Source organism: Ailuropoda melanoleuca, chromosome 6 (genome assembly GCF_002007445.2).
Source record: "Ailuropoda melanoleuca isolate Jingjing chromosome 6, ASM200744v2, whole genome shotgun sequence".
Lineage (NCBI taxonomy): Eukaryota > Metazoa > Chordata > Mammalia > Carnivora > Ursidae > Ailuropoda > Ailuropoda melanoleuca.
In genome coordinates this window covers 10,301,041-10,321,523 of record NC_048223.1, presented here as the reverse complement: position 1 = coordinate 10,321,523, position 20,483 = coordinate 10,301,041, and the positions used below count along the sequence as shown (strand labels likewise).

At 37.5% G+C, this 20,483-nt stretch overlaps 1 protein-coding gene across 6 annotated transcripts in view; it reads right to left on the bottom strand.

The window, feature by feature from the left end:
* CEP70 (centrosomal protein 70) overlaps positions 1–20,483 on the bottom strand; it is a 78,682-nt gene that overhangs the window by 5,083 nt on the left and 53,116 nt on the right. For 5 of the 6 annotated variants that reach the window (XM_034661917.1, XM_034661918.1, XM_034661916.1 and 2 more), the window contains 6 exons: positions 19,335–19,409; positions 10,119–10,224; positions 7,046–7,216; positions 1,888–2,034; positions 1,545–1,713; positions 1,266–1,380 (listed from right to left, as the gene is read on the bottom strand). In XM_034661917.1, coding sequence (XP_034517808.1) covers positions 1,266–1,380; positions 1,545–1,713; positions 1,888–2,034; positions 7,046–7,216; positions 10,119–10,224; positions 19,335–19,409 — 783 coding nt within the window. The remainder of the gene's footprint in view (positions 1–1,265; positions 1,381–1,544; positions 1,714–1,887; positions 2,035–7,045; positions 7,217–10,118; positions 10,225–19,334; positions 19,410–20,483) is intronic. The other variant, XM_034661919.1, reaches the window with a different exon arrangement.

The following is a 20,483-nucleotide window of genomic DNA, read 5'->3' as shown; positions in this document are numbered from 1 at the left end:
TTTTATTTATTTATTCGACAGAGATAGAGACAGCCAGCGAGAGAGGGAACACAAGCAGGGGGAGTGGGAGAGGAAGAAGCAGGCTCATAGCAGAGGAGCCTGATGTGGGGCTCGATCCCATAACGCCGGGATCACGCCCTGAGCCGAAGGCAGATGCTTAACCGCTGTGCCACCCAGGCGCCCCTAAAAACTGGTTTTTTTATATCCCATATTCTATTAAACATTAAGTATCAATCACCAGTATAAATGTCGGAAGAGGAAAAAGACTAATAGTGAGATATATGTTTCTTTTAAAAGCATCAAGTATTGGAAAACTCAAGTGTCAGAGCTTCCTAGAAAACTCACAGAATATACGGAGTAGGTGGTATATGTATGTGTTCCTCTTCCCATATGTTGCAGTATATAGTTGGGCGGGGGGTGGGGGGAGAGTTGCTTTAAGTATGGCTATGTTTCTTTCTTTTCTTTTCTTTTCTTTTCTTTCCTTACCTACCTTCCTTCCTTCCTTTCTTTCTTTCTTTCAAGGTTTTATTTATTTATGTAACAGAGATAGAGACAGCCAGCGAGAGAGGGAACACAAGNATTTGACAGAGATAGAGACAGCCAGCGAGAGAGGGAACACAAGCAGGGGGAGTGGGAGAGGAAGAAGCAGGCTCATAGCGGAAGAGCCTGATGTGGGGCTCGATCCCATAATGCCGGGATCACGCCCTGAGCTGAAGGCAGACGCTTAACGACTGAGCCACCCAGGCGCCCCTATGTTTCCATATTTAAAAAAAAATTTTATTTTATTCTATTTTTATTTTAGAGATGACTAGCTTTATTTTATTTTTATTTTAGAGATGACTAGCTTCAAAAAAAAAACTCCTTAACATTCATCTTCTAATCAAATAATAAATACACTGTTAGCAATTACTAAGCGATCTATGGTAGTGTACTAAAAATGATATTTGTTTATCTATTGTGAATGCTAACATGAAGTTGCAAACAAGGTGTGAATTTCTCCATATATAATTTCCCCTGTAAACAGGCTTATAGCAATAATGCTGGAGTCCTGACCCACTCTACGTAAACCTACAGGCCCTATAATCTATTTTTATCTTGAAAATGCTTGGCATTCTCTCCATCAATAAGGTGTGAGATTATTTTAGATTGTCAAATTATTTAAAAGATGCTATCCCAAACAGGAAAGGTAAATAACTTGTGAAGTTATGAAAGTCTTTAATTTCACCAATCCAAGCACTGTGGAAGATACTTTTTAAAATAAATACCTTTGGAGGTCTTCAGGTCCCAATACCTGCATAACCTGTTCATTCACATCCTCATTAACCAGCCTACACAATTTTCCAACTGTGTTCACCAACATACACAATGAGGACGAGCTATCTGAAAGAGAAATAAAAACAATATTTTAAAAGACAATTTCATCATTATTAAATCAAATATTTTATGCTTTAGTTATCCTCAATTTTTTTACTTTTCAATTTTTTAACCTACTTGCTGATTTATTAGGAATTAAACGGGGGCCAGAAAGGACAAAGAGCCATCACCTAATTCTAAGAGTTCTTGGAGGTTTCTCACAGCATTGTTCATTTCTCCAAGCCTAGTATAAACTTCATTCATTCGAGGATAGACTCCATTTAAAGAAGGCACATCAAATAACTTTTGAAAGTGAGAAACAATAGCTTGCAAAGTTTTTAAGTTTGGCATATTGCTGTCCTGTCCAAAAGAGAGGGAGAAACAGGTCACATGTTAAAATAATCCCAAGACTTTAAAACTTTAAAAAGAGAAAAAGAATATTAGTAGAACAAATATCGATATCTTTATCACTATCAGTTTTTAAGATAAGATTACATTAAAATGTCAACATTTACATTAAGTATTAAGCATTACCTTTTCCTTATTTTCAACTTCTTCTAACATGGTATCTACTATAAACAACAGATCTTCAATTCTGATACCTTCATTTTCATCCTGCTTTTTTAAATTATGCCAAGGCACCAGTTCTGCAGATAGTATTTTCAAGGACTTATACAAATCCTTTATAACAAAAGAAACAAAATGGTATTATTGACCTTAAAAAAGTTTTCATAATAATGTTAATAAAATATAGTTATCCAGGCAGGTTTAATATATATAAACCATCATTTNACTTATACAAATCCTTTATAACAAAAGAAACAAAATGGTATTATTGACCTTAAAAAAGTTTTCATAATAATGCTAATAAAATATAGTTATCCAGGCAGGTTTAATATATATAAACCATCATCGANGCAGGTTTAATATATATAAACCATCATTTTACTTTTTCAAAAATACCATTGCCAGTCTAGAAAAAGTCTGTTAAATGTGTTTTCTCCAGGTAAATATAAGGCTTACAAAAAACATGATATATTGACTATCTCAAATCTGGGTATTTAAAGTAATGATGTTATTTATTAGTAGTATATGTTATGTAAGTAATTATTTTTGAACTACTGATGGATAAAAAATAAGCTTATCCTTTATATTTTGGTCTTGAATAATTTTGTAACAGATTTATTGAGATATAATTCACATAAAATTCATTCTCTATAAGTGTTCAATTCAGTAATTTTAATCAGTTTACAGAGATGTACAACCATCACCATTATCTAATTTCAGAATATTTTCATCACCACAAAAAGAAATCCCATACCCATTTGCTGCCATTCCCCATTCTTTCCTATCCCCAGCACCTGGGTCACTACTAGCCTACTTTCTGTTTCTATGGATTTGCCTATTCTGGGCATTTCACATAAAGTGGAATTATATAATAAGTTGCCTTTTGTGACTGGCTTTCCTTCACTTAAGATAATGTTTTCAATATTCATCCATTACAGCATTTATTTCTAGGCAGGTTTTAATTTGAAAAAACAATTAATTTAAAAGATTCTAAATTAAATTAATTCTATTAATCGTCACGACAGCATACTTAATTCTCTTGGCCTAGACAGGTTCTCCTAATTTATTTTAAGCTGTGCACAACGGGCAAAGCTACTGGAAGTTTAAAACTGTTCAACAGATAAACATTTACTGAGCATCTATGTGCATGGCACAGTGCTTGGCCCTTTAGAACACTGCTGTCCAAAAGAAATGTAATATAAGTCAGAGTAACTTTATTTACTTAATAGGATAGTTGAAACACAATGTTACGTTAGTTTCAGATACATGACTTAGTTATTTGACAAGTTTATACATTGTGCTATGTTCATCACACGTATAGCTACCATCTGTCCCATTACATCACTATTAAAGTACCACTGTAAGTCAAAGTAATTTTAAATTGTTGAGTAGCCACACTTAAAGTAAAAGGAAACAGGTAACATTAACTTTAATAATATATTTGGTTTAACCCACTATATCCAAATATTATCATTTTTCCCCCTATACTAAGTCTTTTAAATCTGGTAGGTATTTTAAACTTATAGCACATCTCATTTGAGACTAGCACATTTTAGGTGATCAAAAGCTACACGCGGCTAGTGATTACTGTATTAGACAGTGCAACCCTAAAATACAGAAAGGAGTATAGGAAATTCTTTTTCCAACTCTTTTAGTCCTCCACTTATTTATCATTCCCCAGTGAATGCCCAGACCTCACATACTGATATCTGTAACCTCTCATTTGTTAAGAAGGCAATTACTATTTCAGCAATTCAAGGCAATACATCAGTATCAAGTGAATGTTTTAAACAATAAGTGCCACTAGAATTTGAAGAAGTCGTCAAGAAGTTACAGCATAAATACCTTTGTTAACCAATGCTCCATCAACAAGGTGCAATTATAAAGAAATGGTCTTCAGTAAGAAGCACACCAAATACAAATTTTGCTTGGGAATAAAGTATTAGTTAAGATAAAGAGCTGTCGTGGTCTACTTGGCAGTGACACGATGGTTGTAGCATAGTCCATCAAGCCCTGAAAAATCTAAAGGAGGGTCTCCTGTGTTCTCCACATTGCTCAGCTGTGGGGATGTAGAGGTACAACCAATGTCCTGTCTCTACAGCAGGCCTCTGGAGCACTGGGGAATGAGAAAGCCACAAGGCACAACAGCATACATGGCTGGGAAAGCAACAGTATCTAGCTCAACTGTCCCGGAAAGGTGGGTGGGAAGAGAGAGGAAGAAAGCAGACAGCTCCTTCATGCCTTTCCCATCCTACTCTTTTAGAACAAATCTAACCTGAGAAAAAAAACTAATCTAGGAAGATGGTTGTCCCAACCTTAAAGGCTACTACAACATAGAAAACCTTTCATATAAGGCCACAAAGAACTTACATAGTTTCTCAATTTGGATTCTGATTCTTCAGTAATAAATATCTAAAGCACTGCCTAAAATCCATGAGTTACTTCAGTGGCAGAGCCACTAAATTCCTCTCAGGGATCCTCAGAATATTCTAATTACAAAGCGTACTCTCCTTGTCTCCTTCTACTGGAAAAACTATACAGAAGAACTCACCACCACTGTAAAGCTTTTCTTGGGGGTTCTTCCTCCTTCAGAATCTGGAGTGCAAGTCATCTACCTCATTCACTTGGCACTTCATCACAGGCTGTTTTTTTGCTTTTAAGATTTTATTTATTTATTTGAGAGAGTGCAAGAGAGCGCAAGCAGAGGGAGGAGCAAAGGAGAGGGAGAAGCAGGCTTCCCGCTGAGCAGGGAGCCCATGCAGGGCTTAATCCCAGAATTCTGGGATCATGACCTGAGCTGAAGGCAGATGTTTAACCAACCAACCAAGCCACCCACGTGCCTCCTTTCATGTGCTGTTTTTATGGCACTCATTTCCTCGAATGATACCCTGAATGGTTAAATTTTATTTCGTATTTTTTAGTAAGTTTTCTCTCCAATTTTTTTTAAAGATTTTATTTATTTGACAGAGAGAGAGAGACAACCAGTGAGAAAGGGAACGCAAGCAGGGGGAGTGAGAGAGGAAGAAGCAGGCTCCCAGCGGAGGAGCCCGATGTGGGGTTCGTTCCCATAACGCCGGGATCACGCCCTGAGCCGAAGGCAGACGCTTAACGGCTGTGCCATCCAGGTGCCCCAGTTTTCTCTCCAATTAGTCTGAATCTTGTGTTCATTTTTTAAAAAGATTTTAATTTATTTGAGAGAAAGAGAGCATGAGCAGGGGTAGAAGCAGAGAGAGAGGGAGAGAGAATGTGAAGCAGACTCCATGCTGAGCGCAGAGCCCAATGAGGGGCTTGATCCCACAACTGCAAGATCATGACCTGAGCCAAACCAGAAGCTGGATGCTTAACTGACTGAGCCACCCAGGTGCCCCATGTTCACCTTTTCTGATTACCTCCCCAGTGCCTTAAACATAGTAAATCATCAGTAACTATCCACTTATTTGATTCTTCCTTTTGTCTCCTTTCTCTTCTAGTCTTTTACCTTCTCTTAGCAAGGCTGGCATGTTCTAGCCCATCTTCCTTGAGAGGAATTGAAGTGGGGTTAGCAAAATGGGGCACCTGGGTGGCTCAGTCAGTTAGGCGTCTGGCTCTTGGTTTTGGCTCAGGTCATGATCTGATGGGTCATGGGATCAAGCCCCACATTGGGCTCCCTGCTCAGCAAGGAGTCTGCTTGGGGATTCTCTTCCTCTGCCCCTCCCCCAACTTGCTCACTTGCTCATTCTAAAATAAATAAATCAATCTTTTTAAAGTGGTATTAGCACTATTTCCTCCTACTGGGAAAACCCCCTGACAAACAGTGACTGGTTTTACATAATCAACCACTAATTATTTACCCTCTATTAAGATATAAACTGGAGACTTAGGTCTATAAGATAGGTATATTAATCTAACACTATCATTTAATTAAAATGTTTTCTATTTTATAGCTGTATCTGATCCCTATATAAAAAGGGAAGGAGAAATTACGCTGAATGTGAAGATTCTTTCATCAGTTACAGGTATGTTTTCATTAATTTTTTAAATTCAATGTCATCATCTTCATTTTGTTGTCTTGGAATTTGTTATTCTGCTTCACTCTTTTGACAAATATTAAGCACTCATTATGTATCAGGAGGTTCCTTGGGATATATCAGAGAATTAAAAAAAGGTGAAACTCATAAAGCTTATACATTCTTACACGTATCTTCTGTATCATTTATACTTCATGCAATAAGGCTTCTGTTGGCAAATACTGTTACTGAATCGCATCTTCATGAACAGTGGTAGTGCTATATATTTTAGTTATTGAAAAATCTAAAGATCGGGGTGCCTGGGTGGCTCAGTCGGTTAAGTGTCTGACTCTTGATTTCAGCTCAGGTCATGATCCCAGGGTGGTGGGATCTAGCCCTGTGTCAGGCTCCATGCCTCCACGGAGCCTGCTTATGATTCTCACTCTTCCTCTCCTTTTGCCCCTCCCCTCTCTCTAAAAAAGAAAAAAAAGAAAGAAAAATCTAAAGACTAAAGGGGACAGAAACTATTAATGACTTTAGCAATTCACCTTTCAGTGAACTACTCAAGAAAAAACTGAAAAACCTGAAAATACATGATAAAGAATGCATAATAACTCTAGAAAGTGAAGAGATTTTTATCTTCCATGGATAAGTAGAATAGGTAAAAGTAGTACTGGCTGCTACTGAACTACTAACTGTTGTACAGAATCTGGACAGTTTTGAGAGAAGGAAAATGATTTAAAATATAAAGAGGAAGAAAAAACCCCAATTAAAATGGAATGAAGGATAAAACATTACATCTCAAGGGGAGTAAGGGCCAGGAAAATCTGTAGCATGGATGAGGAAGATGAAGGTAGAACAGGGAGGGACCCAGAAGTGCAAAACAGATCCACTACAGATTTTCAACATGGCAACAGGCCTAAAAAAATCTTTGGTAGAACTTTAGAGGGGGTAAAGCTTATATAATGACAACATCAGATAGGTAGTACTTAAAACTGATATAGTAAATAGCAAGTCCAAGTTTTAAATAAGCTAAGTTTTACAGCTAAAACAAACAAAAAATGAAGCCTAGTCCTATTAATAAAGCCCAGAGACTCCAACAGATTTTCAAAGCATGTAAAAAATATTCAACCCCTTACCTTTAGGGAAGTCAGTTGGTCTGCCCACATTTCTATTATAGGAATAAGATGCTCAAATCCACAATCCTGAACAAGATCTTTATTAAAATGTTGGGCTCCTCCTTTGCTCTGTTTATAAATTATTACTGGAGCTCTTGGATTGTGAACAATTGAATTGATGCTATTTAGAACCTTAAAAAAAATGTTTTTAAGTTGAAATGTTTATCATAGTCTTATCAAAGTGCTTTAGGCTAAGGCAGTGCATTAAAATGTCAATGTATGATCATTTTCAGAATTAATTTTTTGCATTAAGAGGTTCTTTAATAGGACTGACACTTATAATGTTTTGGAAATACAGCAGTTTTATCAACAGAATTAAACATGTACGTTCTAATGAAAACCAGAGACTTCAAAGAAAAGCTAAAATACATTTTCAACTGATTTGGACTTCAAAGTAGATTATGAATGATTATAATCCACACAGGGGGAAAAAAATCATCAATACACCCTTAGCTAGCATCTCACATTTCTCTATCTCCTCATATTTAAGCTAAATCAGATGTTAAAAGGGGGCATTTCCTGTTGTTTCATAACTTCAGTTAAAGTTCAAATGTTGGAAATGTTCAAAGAATGGTAAAATACTGAAGAAAGAAACTGAAGATGACACAAATAGAAAGAAATAGAAAGACATCCTATACTCATGGATTGGAAGAACAAATACTTTTAAAATGTCTATACTACCCAAAGCAATCTATGCATTTAATGCAATCCCTATCAATGCAATGCAATGAAAAGCATTTTTCAGAGTGCTATAACAAATAATCCTAAAATTTGTATGGAACCACAAAAGACTCTGAATAGCCAAAGCAACCTTGAAAAAGAAACACAAAACTGGAGGCATCACAATTCTGGACTTCAAGTTAGATTACAAAGCTACAGTAATCAAAACAGAATGGTACTGGCACAAAAATAGACATGTAAATCAATAAAACAGAAAACTCAGAAATGAACCCATAATTATACAGTCAATTACTCTTTAATGAAGAAGAAAAGAATATCCAATAGGAAAAAAGGTCTCTTTTCAGGGAAAACTGAACAGCAACATGCAAAAGAATGAAACTGGACCACTTTTTTACACCATACACAAAAATAAATTCAAAATGGATTAAAGACCTAAATGTGAGACCTGAAACCATAAAAATCCTAGAAGAGAATACAGGCAGTAACTTCTTTGACATTAGCTGTAGCAACTTCTTCCTAGATACATCTCCTGAGGCAAGGGAAACAAAAGCAAAAATAAACTATTGGGACTACATCAAAATAAAAAGCTTCTGCACAGCGAAGGAAACAATCAACAAAACTGAAAGGCAACCTAAAGAATGGGAGAAGATATTTGCAAATGACATATCTGATAAAGGGACACATCCAAAATATATAAAGACCTTATACAACTCAACACCCAAAAACCAACCTAATTAAAAAATGGGCAGGATGTGGGGGCAATCTGGCTGTGACATCTGTCACCCCACTGACTGCCAGGGTTGATTCAGCTGATCTGGCTGGCTAGACAAGTATCCCCCTTCCTCCCTCACCATTCCATGTGGAAACACCCCCGAAGCTGCAGGTTGGGTCAAAGAAGACAACCTTCCCCAGTAGAGGAGAACTGTTTTTCAGTCAAGGGTATACAAGTAGCTGCATTCCCCTACTAGAACCTCCAAACAAGCTCTCAAGGTCCATTTGTAGGAGAATGTAGGGTAGTCAAGCTTTTAAGACTCTAGACCACATCCAAATGAGGCCCTGCATGTGGCCCTTTCTTTAAAAAAAGGCGGGGGGGGGAGGCAGGGGCCCGAAGACATGAACAGACATTTTCCCGAAGAAGGCATACAGATGGCTAACATACACCTGAAAAGATGCTCAACATCACTTACCATCAGGGAAATAAAAATCAAAACTACAACGAGATATCACCTCACACCTGTCAGAATGGCTAAAATCAACAACATAAGAAACAAAAGGTGTAGGCGAGGATGTGGAGAAAAAGAAACCTTCTTGCACTGTTGGTGGGAATGCAAACTGGTACAGCCACTCTGGAAAACAGTATGGAGATTCCCCAAGAAGTTAAAAATAGAACTACCCTAGGATCCAACGATTGCACTACTAGGTATTTACCCAAAGAACACAAAAATACTAACTCAAAGGGATACATGCACCCTGATGTTTATAGCAGTATTTACAATAACCAAGTTATGGAAATAGCCTATGTGCCCATCAATTGATGAATGGATAAAGAAGATGTGGTATGTATGTATATATATATACACATGTATACATANTCAAAGGGATACATGCACCCTGATGTTTATAGCAGTATTTACAATAACCAAGTTATGGAAATAGCCTATGTGTCCATCAATTGATGAATGGATAAAGAAGATGTGGTATGTATGTATATATATATATGTATACATGTTTATGTATATACACATATACATATGTGTCTATACACACACACATAACACACAATCGAATATTACTCAACCATAAAAAAGAACGAAATTTTGCCATTTGCAATGACATGAATGGAGCTAGAAAGTATTATGTTAAGTGAAATAAGTCAGAGAAAGACAAACACCACATGATTTCAGTCATATGCGGAATTTGAGAAACAAAACAGGGGCACCTGGCTGGCTCAGTCAATGGAGCATGTGACTCCTGATCTCAGGGTTGCAAGCAGAGATTACTTAAAAATGTAAAAAAATTTAAAAATTAAAGAAAAAGAAAACAAAACAAAAAAGGGAAAAAAAAACTACAGAGAACAAACTGATGATTACCAGAAGGGAGGTGGGTGGGGGGATGGGTAAAATAGGTGGTGGGGATGAAGGAGTGTACTTATTGTGATAAGCACTGGATGTTGGAAGTGCTGAATCACTATATTGTACACCTGAAACTAATATTACACTGTACGTTAACAACTGGAATTTAAATAAAAAGTAAAAAAAAACAAAAATAAAATACAAACAAACAAAAAAAAAAAACGAAGAAAGAAACCAAGGTTCAGTACAAATAACCAGTCTTTTTGCCAGCTGTTCAATACCTGAAAGTATCTCTGGTCAATAAGGGCCTGCTGCTGGTTGTCTTTACTGGGTTCATCTGGTCTCTCTAGGTCCTCTGCCTTTTTTTGACTGATAAGATCCTGTAATCTAAAGGGGAAAAAAATAAATCAAGATAATATTAAATACTTTCCTAGACATTGGATTAAGATAAACTGAGTCAATGATTCAGCTACCCTCTAAAATCTTTAATTTTTTAAAAAATTTATTATTGGGGTGGGGGAAATGGGCAGAAGGAGAGGAAGTAGAGAGAATCTCAAGCAGACTTCCCCAATGAGGGCAGAACCGACACAGAACTTGATCCTATGACCCCAAGATCATGACTCAAGCTGAGATTGAGTCCGACACTCAACTGACTGAGGCACCCAGGTGCCCCTAACCCTCCAACAGCTTTATGTCACTTTACATATATGTGCACACACACACAAATTTTTTCAATTCAATTTTTTAAGTCATATTGTCACTGGAAATAAGAATGTCCCCTCAATAGACCACAAATTAGAAGAAACTGCTGAAAACAAAAGGGATCAGACTGAAGAAGAAAGTTCTTTTTTCTTTTTCTTAAGATTTTATTTATCTACTTGACAGAGAGAGAGCCAGCAAGAGAGGANCTCAATAGACCACAAATTAGAAGAAACTGCTGAAAACAAAAGGGATCAGACTGAAGAAGAAAGTTCTTTTTTCTTTTTCTTAAGATTTTATTTATCTACTTGACAGAGAGAGAGCCAGCAAGAGAGGAAACACAAGCAGGGGGAATGGGAGAGGAAGAAGCAGGCTCCCAGCAGAGGAGCCCGATGTGGGGCTCGATCCCAGGAAGCTGGGATCAGGCCCTGAGCCGAAGGCAGATGCTTAACGACTGAGCCACCCAGGCACCCCTGAAGAAGAAAGTTCTAACCACTCCCCAACACTTGCAAAAAGTAAAATAAGAAAGAACTACAGCAAACAATGAAAGTAACTTCCAAGGTACTCTGAGATTGGAGGCTATAGGTAAAGGGAGCAAGAAGCAATAGTCAGGGCAATTTGTTTGGGCACTGTAGCAGCAAGATAATATGGTCCTTCCTTTTTCATACTCCATTTGTACCAAAGAACAAACAACAGTGATGCCTGGGCTAGTCAAGAGGGCATGGAAACCCAAGAGACCACGGTTCCAGGTGGCTACCAGAAATCTGAGGACATTTCTTTGCCTAGAAACCTATGTATGAGTAGTATCCACCTAGTAGCAGCAAACCCTTTCCCTTCGCCAATATATCTCTTCAGTCAGGCTGTACTAAACATTCTCCTCCCACCCACCATGCCTTTGGAAAAAAGTAGTCTCTTATTAAAACCCATTTCAAATTAACCACATTAAATTTGAGTATGCCTATCAGTTTCCTGAAGAACCCTGACCCATTAAACCCATTCCATGACTCATTAATGAGCTTGACCTGCTGTTTCTTAAAACAGAACAGCAATATTCCAGGGCTCTTGGGTGGCTCAGTCAGTTAAGCGTCAGACTCTTGATCTCAGCTCAGGTCTTGATCTCGGGGTTGTGAATTCAAGACCTGAGTTCAGCTCCACACACGTTGAAAAAAAAAAAAAAAGCAGCAATGTTCCATCATGTCATCTGCCTGCTAAAAAAACAAATCAATGGTGGGGGACCTGGGTGGCTCAGTTGGTTAAGCATCAGACTCTTGGTTTTGGCTCAGGTCTTGGTCTAAGAGTCTTGAGATTGAGCCCCATATGGGCTCTGCACTCAGCAGGGAGACTGCTTCTCTCCCTCTGCCCCTCCCCTCTCTGCTCATCCTCTGTCTCTCTCAAATACATAAATCTTCAAAAAACCAAACAATCAATGGCTTCCCACTGCTCTGTGAACTAAATCTTATCTCCTTAGGTCAGCGTTTGAATAGCTTAATGCCTCTAGTTGTTACCGGATATTCCTCCTGAGTCCTTTCTTACCTCATCTCTTACTATTACCCTACAATTATCTACTCCAGTCATAGGTATAACCTTTGATCTTCACTCAACTGCTTTTCTCTGGTCCCTGATGAGTATATGACAAAAACAAATTAATAAGTGGAATTAGTTCTGGTAAAAAGTCAGTCTCCTTCATCCAGTAGATATAAAGACCTCACAATCCATTTTCCTTTTTTTTTTTTTTTAAGATTTTATTTATTTGACAGAGAGAGACTGTGCGAGCGCACACATGTGCAAGAGGGAGCACAAGCAAAGGGAGCTGCTGCAGATGGAGAGGTTCTGAGAAGCAGGGTCCCCAATGAACGGGGAGCCTGATGTGGGGCTTGATCCCAGAATCCTGGGATCATGACCTGAGCCAAAGGCAGTTGCTTAACCGACTGAGCTACCCAGGCACCCCTTACAATCCATTTTCCACCTGACTTCCCATCTAGTTACCAAATTCATATACTTAACAGTTTTGCTGAAGGGAGTGCCAGGAGCATATTATCTGTAATACAAATAGGACATAAAAAAACCAATATGCTCCCTAATGGGAATATAAGTAAACTGATATATCCGAATTTAAATGTTAAAACATTTTCACCTGAGGGAAAGGTTAACTCATCAATGAACTGTCTGCAAGTCTGATTAATAAATATTACACTATGGATATATAACATTTTAGCTGTCAGTATAGTAACCTAAATACAATAATTGCATATACTAGTTACACTCAGGGAAATGATATGTGATTCAATTAACTAGATGAATAAAGACATCCCCTCATTTAATAATGACAATAATCAACTTATATTAGGAACCTGGTGACGACGGCAATTGTATTTATTGGTAACGTTCTCTATGAAGAACTCTTTTAAGCACTTTACGTTGTAAAAGAAGGTTTCAAAATGCAGCAAGCAAGCTTAGCCAAGGTCTCTTAAAACAAGGTCAGGAGGCCATTAGGGAGGATTTTATGCACATCTTCATAGGAAGAAAGAAACTTTTAAAATCTTTTCAGCCAGCTGTGGCCCTCAGTCTGGACTGAACTTCCTCCTCACCATGACACCTAAATTGTTCACATTCTGTACTTTAAAAGGAACCAAAGAGATTTGTACTTTGTCAAGTTTCAATACCTCATAAGTATATTAAATTAACTCAACCCATCCCAGTTAACCTAGTTTCAATCCGTTTTACACAGAGGACCAATCCGTTTTACACAGAGGACCTAAATGAGAATGGCACTCATTACCTTTCATCTTTATAATTCTGCCTCCTCTTTGTCTCCCTCAGAACACAATTCAGGTTTCTACCTGAATCTGTGTCTGCCACACTGCAATTCTAATTGCCCAAATAAATATGTTTAAATTTTCAATCAATTTCTTCTTGGTTGACACATGTATACATTTAATTTCATTGTTTTTCTAAGTTTACAGAAGATGAGGATTAGTGAAAGCTAGGGACTCATGGGGCACTGACCTTTGGTTTGCCTGGTCTCACAATAAATATCAGCCAAAGCATAATATTCCCAGAAAGCTTTGTATTCTGTAAAACCACACAGGTAAAAATAACAGAGCTCAGGAGAAAAGTAGTGTTAAAAACCAGACTACGTAAAATTGATGCAGTTTGTAACAGAGAACAACCACTGGTCAGTCCCTCAGGAGGTAAGTTAGACAGCCCTAGTATGTCTATAGGCTGCCTCAGAGGATATTGTGGTTCTGCACAGACCACAGAGCAGAAATGTTGGCTTGAGGATGCCAAGGCTATGAAGATGGAAATGGATCCAACTCCAGGCCAAAGAAGCTGAGGTTAAAACATCCAAAGGAGGTAGAGCAACTTGCCTCCAGCCTGGAGTCTAATGCTGAGGGTCAAGGAGGGAGCCCTGCATGCAGCCTCTCATTTTAAATTTTCTTAAAATAGAGCTGAAAGGGCAGTTGCCTATGCAACTAGCAAAGGTTTTCCCCTGCTGAAAGCTATAATACTACTGCTATTCTAATTCCTTGTACCTAGGAAAAATCATGTGAACAACGTAATGTCTATTCTATACTACTACTCGTTCCGTATTTCCCAATTGCATATGATTTCATTGATGTTTTAGAAATGTGTTTTAGCAGTATAGGCTGTACTTCTTCAGAAATATGCTAAGGTTGTTCTGTTGTCTCCAGAGCAGTAAGCAGGGCCTAAAGGACATAAAGATCCCCTAAGAGTAGCTAAAGGATTCTTTACATACTTAATGAATATTTATTCCATGTAGCCAGCAGCAACAACTATGTTTCTTTGGGGAGTCTGGGAAACCCAGCAAACTGCACTTCCAGCTTAAAATATGCTGTGCTGTCTCTTGTTTTCTATAGACATCTCCATAAGATATGTTTCTATGTGCAGAGATAGCTTTTAACTGTGTCTGATGAAGCCTTTCCATGATTCATGATGACTCCATTCTGGAGATGAGGAACAAGCTGAAAAGTGGAATGCCAATTTTGTTTTAAAAAATCCTGTTTATTGGGGTGCCTGGGTGGCTCAGTTGGCTAACATCTACCTTCAGCTCAGGTCATGATCCCAGGGTCCTGGGGTTGAGCCCCCCATCGGGTTCCCCGCTCAGCAGGGAGCCCACTTCTCCCTCTCCCTCTGCTGCTCCCCAGGCTTGTGCTCTCACTCTCTTCAAATAAATAAAAAATCTTAAAAAACAAACAAACAAACAAACCAAAAACCTGCTTATTTTGCCACAAAGATACAAAACACATATAGATACAGCAATGTGAGCCTCTCAGAGTTGTACATTCTCTGAATCCTTTTCTCCATATTTCTAGGACTTTTTATATGATTAGGATGAAAAGAAGGGTGGTTCCCTTCAATCTATCAACTCTAATGCTACAACTTTGAAGGCAGCTGTTTGTTAAGAGAGAAGTCCAGCTCTAGGCCAAAATCCTACATGTTATCTTTCAGGCCCAAACCAGACAACTATAAAGGCTTTGCCTAGAAAGCCTCATGGGGGAAAGCTGCCCTCCCACATCAGACTTGGGGCACAGCCTATACACTGCAATCTCTGGAGGGAGCTGCTGTCAAGAACTCAGCCCCTCTTACTCCTCCCTTTCCTTGCAACTCCCAGGCCAGCATTACTAGTTCAGGTGCCTCCATCCTGAGGCCTCTTTATTGGGGTGACCCTGACTGAGGTACTTTTCACTTCTTCTTATGGGTTGGGGGCAGTCTTAACTACCTACTTTTCTCCACTCTGACTCAGTATTTTCCACTCCTGTGAAACAGCGGGAGTCTTTTGTGCAGGGCTCCTAGGCAGTGAGATGTTTCCTCCTATCAGGGCAGCACGTCATTCACTGAACCTCATCTGGTGCCATTCCATAGAGAAAAATGGTACACTAAAAATGGAATACTTTTTGGCCGCTTATACTATAGTAGTAAGTGAATAAAGCCTTGATTGTTCATTTCAGTTTGGTTCACTGTCCTAACCGCCTTGCCATACATCAACTCAACACTAGAGTGACAGGATTCTAATTCTGTTTTCACCTAGCAAAATGTAAACAGCATTGAAATTAAATGGGATTACTGTAGTACTTTTATCTTGTACTAGCAGACATATTTGATCACCTCCTAACAACCGAATTTTATAATCAACCTGTTTGTAATATTAACTCAAACAAGAAAAGCCCATTTTTTTCCCATGTCAAATGGACTCATTTGATATTGAAGGTGGTTAGTTGAAAGGCAACAAATCTAAAGAAAAAAAAATTGAATTCTCTCAGGTTCTAAAAGAGAGAGAAAGAGAGCCTTTCCCCTCCTTTTCTTGTAGCATTTCCTTTGGAAAACTTGCAGTTGTAAATCCTTTCTCTGTGTCGTTAAGAAGCATGAAATCTTTTTAAGATTTAAATAAGCCTCTTCCCAAGTTTAAATCCTAGGACTGTCTTTCTTTCTTAGGAGCCTTTGAACCACAGTTTGAAACACAGACTCCACGGTAGTTTAGCCTAGGCTCCTGGCTCTAGGTTATAACTTACTGCTTATCATAAAAAACGCAGGAAGCTTTATTTTTCCTCAGGATAGAGACAATTCACACACATATATGTAATGGATTGTACATGCCCAGCTATATAAAAGAATGAGATTTCTTTCTGGCTTTGTAGTCTCTTTAGCAGACTGCCTATTACGTACATCACAGTCTGGTTGGATGTTTATTCGGTAATAAAACTTTTTTTCTACATTTATGGAGAGGATTCACTGGGCTGACAGGATATTTTATTTTTAATTATTTGCCCAACATTTAGTTCTTTAGTTCTCTAACATTTATGGTCTTTAAAAAGAACATAGTAGTTCTTTAAAAAATATTCTACCTCTGCCATTGCAGAAAATAAAAATTTGAAAAGTTTTACCTTAAAAAAAATGTGTTTCATCGGGTGTTTTGTTGGTTCTAATTAGTATGATGGTTTAAGAGTTTGAGCTTTGGAGTCAGAATGAGTGGGTACATATCTAATTTCTTTCCAAGTTCTTCCAGATACCATCTGTGTGATATAGGCAAGTTATCTAACATTCCTAATTCCCTGTTTCCACATCTAGATTCTACAAAAGTTCCAAACCTAAAAAAAAATTAATTTTTTAAATTCCAAATTTAAATCTCTAAAGCACAATTAATTTCTTCAAAATTCAACAGAAAAATACAGAAAGGTTTAATTCTGAATCATAATTTTAAAGGCTAATCGTGAAAAGTCAACATAAAGACTAATAGTCCCAAATGAATAACAAAGACGTACACAGTCAATTCTTGTTATTTGTGGTAGTTATGTTCTGTAAAGTCACCATAAACACTGAATTAGCAAAGATTGAGCCATTGCTCCTAGGGCTAATACAGAGTCAGTTTCCTGCATGCATCTGGTAACACTTCCCTCAACTGATCAATATATAAGCTTGTTTTATGTGTGTCACTGTTTAAAAACACCTTATTTAATATTGTTGATTCATTAACATTGAACTCATAACAGCACTATAACTCATGCCTAAATGAAGTTTATCTAGCACATGTATTTTCTCTGTAAGCCACATCACAGCCTTCTTCCCACCCAGGAAAGGACAGCAGACAGCACTCCAACACTATGCTTCGTGGCCATCTTGGAGAAATCACCAAAAAAAAGTGCAAAAAATGTAAACAACCAAAAAAGTGGCACTATGACAACAAAAATGATGCTTGTTTACAGTTATAAGAGCTGAAACAAGAGGACAGTGCGTCACCTTGTTCGATAGCTGGAAAAGTGCATGCCCTCTCATAATCATGAAAGTGCCACAACTACTGATTTGAGAGTTAAAAATAAATTTTAGGAGGTAGGCAAATTCACAAATATGAAATCTGTGAATAATTAAGACTACCTATCTCTATGTATACATAAGTGCACGTATGTATATGTCTAATATACTTGCCTTGAAGTGAGTAAAATTCTTTTGAAGAGGATCAGGACATGCCACTCCAAAATATGACATTTGACATAGGAAATGTTTTAAGCCAAAAAAATTTGAAACATGGCACGTGCAGGAAAGGCTCTCTGACCTCCTCCTCCTTTCCTGAAGCAGATCATAAGACCCTAATATAATAGGTGCTCGCCAATAGCCAAAGGAAAGGAACATTTTTATCTCTGGAGACAGAGGGACTCCAAGGAAGAATTTGAGTTTCCCCCAGTATACTTAGCTCATGCCCTTTTGTACTATCGTGTTTTTCTACAACTTTCCATTCTTCAACAAAAGTAGTATAAGAATGCTCAGGTTTGACTATTTCTTTAGGCCTTCATTTCCTTACGAAGATTTTCATACATTCACATATAATATCTATCTACACCTTCTCCTCTTTTTACCTCCCTACATCCTCCTTTTCCCAGTTACTTCTCAACCAGTTTTCCTACCTCATTTAGACACCAATAACTACCTAGCTATTCAGGCCTAAAACTTCTTTTTAATGTTTTTTTTTATTATATTATGTTAGTCACCATACAGTACATCCCTGGTTTCTGACGTAAAGTTCAATGATTCATTAGCTGCGTATAACACCCAGTGCACCATGCAATATCAGGCCTAAAACTCAGAGGAGTCTTGATTTTTTTCCCCATGAGCTGCCTATATCCAATCCACCCTAAGTCCTATCAGCTCTACCTCAATATTCCAAACACTTTTCACCTCTGCCACTACTGCCCCGTGATCATGTCACCACCATCTCTTGTCCAAACTCACACAACAGCAACTCTCATACCATTTTACATTTAGTACTTATGCTACATCAAAATGGTCTTATTTATTTTTTTCATTGTCCTTCTATCCTCATGTAATCTCCATGAGGGCAGGGACCCTTTCTGTTTGGCTTATCACTGCAATTCCAGTACCCAGAATGCCAAGCAAATAGTAGGAAGTACTAAAGGTACCCAAAATATTAAGGAATAGTAGGAAGGGAAAAATATTAAGTGAACTAATGAATGCAGCCTTTCTGAACCTTCCATTTCTCTTTTCTTTTTTAGTTTTCCTTCTATTCTATCTTAATTTAACTCAGTATGTTAATCCTTGGATGTCCAGAATATTTGCCTTTCACTGTGGCATGTGTTGTCATGGGAAGGAAGAAACATAGTTGTCACTGAAAATTGAATCAACTTATGCTAATACAACTGACTTAATACATCTAATGCATATATTAACTCATATAGTTTCAAAATATTTCCTCCCAATGCTCCCCACACTACTTCTTCAAGTCCCATTCCCTTGAATGAAAGAGTACACCTACATAATCCTCAGAAAATACTACCACTAATTAGGGCCAAATTTTCAAACTCCTCTGAGACTGTGCTTTTCAAAGTCAAGAAAAGTACAAGTAAGTGATGGATGTGAATGGCTCACTGCATTCATTCTAGTATTTTAAAGTGTGACGAGGCTGTGTATTATTCAGGTCATGACTAGCACCGACAAAAATTGGGAGCTTGTCATGTCTAATTTCAATGATTCACTTGCAATTCCACTATGGCTTCCAAAGACAATTTTCTAGTTAAAACCTTTGCCCTTATTACATCAAGTAAAGGGCTTTTCTTGTTCTTAAGATAAATATATAGCCAAATCCAACACAGTAGAAACTGTTTCTAAACTATGGAACTACAAATATCCTTTTATGTCATTTTCTCCCATCAGTCTGGTAATTTCAAGCTAAGGCCACTATGAGGTAAGCACGAAGTAAACCTACAGGTAATAAAAATAATAAAATACAAAACCGTAATGAATCTGTAACTTTGGTAAAATATAATTACTTGATGTTTTTCTTAAGGGCTTTCTCCAGTTTCTTCACCTGTTGTTTATAAAGTCTTAATTCATGCTGTGTGGGCCTGCAGAAAATAAATCACATTGAATGCATTCAATTTATTGAGTAAAACTATAAAGATATTTAATAAATAAGGTATACTATGTTACTTGTCACACATATGCTTATTAAAAATCTTAATATATTTCATGATTGCCAGTGAGGTGTTTGTTGGCCACTGAATTTCTCCTTCCACATATTCCCTGTTCAAAACTTTTTACCCATTTTGTTATGTATTACTTGTTTTTATAGTGAAATATTTCAAATGTACAGACAAGAAGAGAGAACAGTAAAACAAATAATGGTATATCCACTACTCAGCTTTACCAAAGTTAAATATTGACAGATTTGTTTCAAATATTTTTTTTAACTAGGGGTGCCTGGGTGGCGCAGTCGTTAAGCGTCTGCCTTCAGCTTACGGCGTGATCCCGGCGTTCTGGGATCAAGCCCCACATCAGGCTTCTCCACAAGGAGCCTGCTTCTTCCTCTCCCACTCCCCCTGCTTGTGTTCCCTCTCTCGCTGGCTGTCTCTATCTCTGTCAAATAAGTAAATAAAATCTTAAAAAAAAAAAAAAAAGAAAAAAAAAATTTTTTAACTAAAACATTATATAGTTAAAACTCCACGTGTGTCCCTGTTAGGTAATCACTATCCCAAATTCACTGTTCATTATTCCTACGCATAATTTAAAAATTTTACTACATATTTACATAGCCATAAATTTACATATCTTATATGGTAAGGGTTTTTTTTTAACTTTATATAAATGGCTTCTACTTTAGGTATCAGTTCCCTCTCCATTTAAATATAATCTTTATGAGAACAAGTTATTTATTTTGGTCATTATATTACACCAGGGCTTAGGACAGTGTCTAACTTATAAGAGGTATTCAACAAACACTTGATAAATGAAAAGAATCTTAACACTGTTTATTCCTTATTATTCCCTGGCAACACGCAGAACGTCATTCTTTAGTGGTGGCATGCTATATATAAATATACCTTGCTGTATGACGTTTTTTAGTTTTCTTCTCCTCTCACAACACATGGATAAGATAGTAAGACATTCTAAAGAAACCTGGGTATGGGAAACCTGCTGAT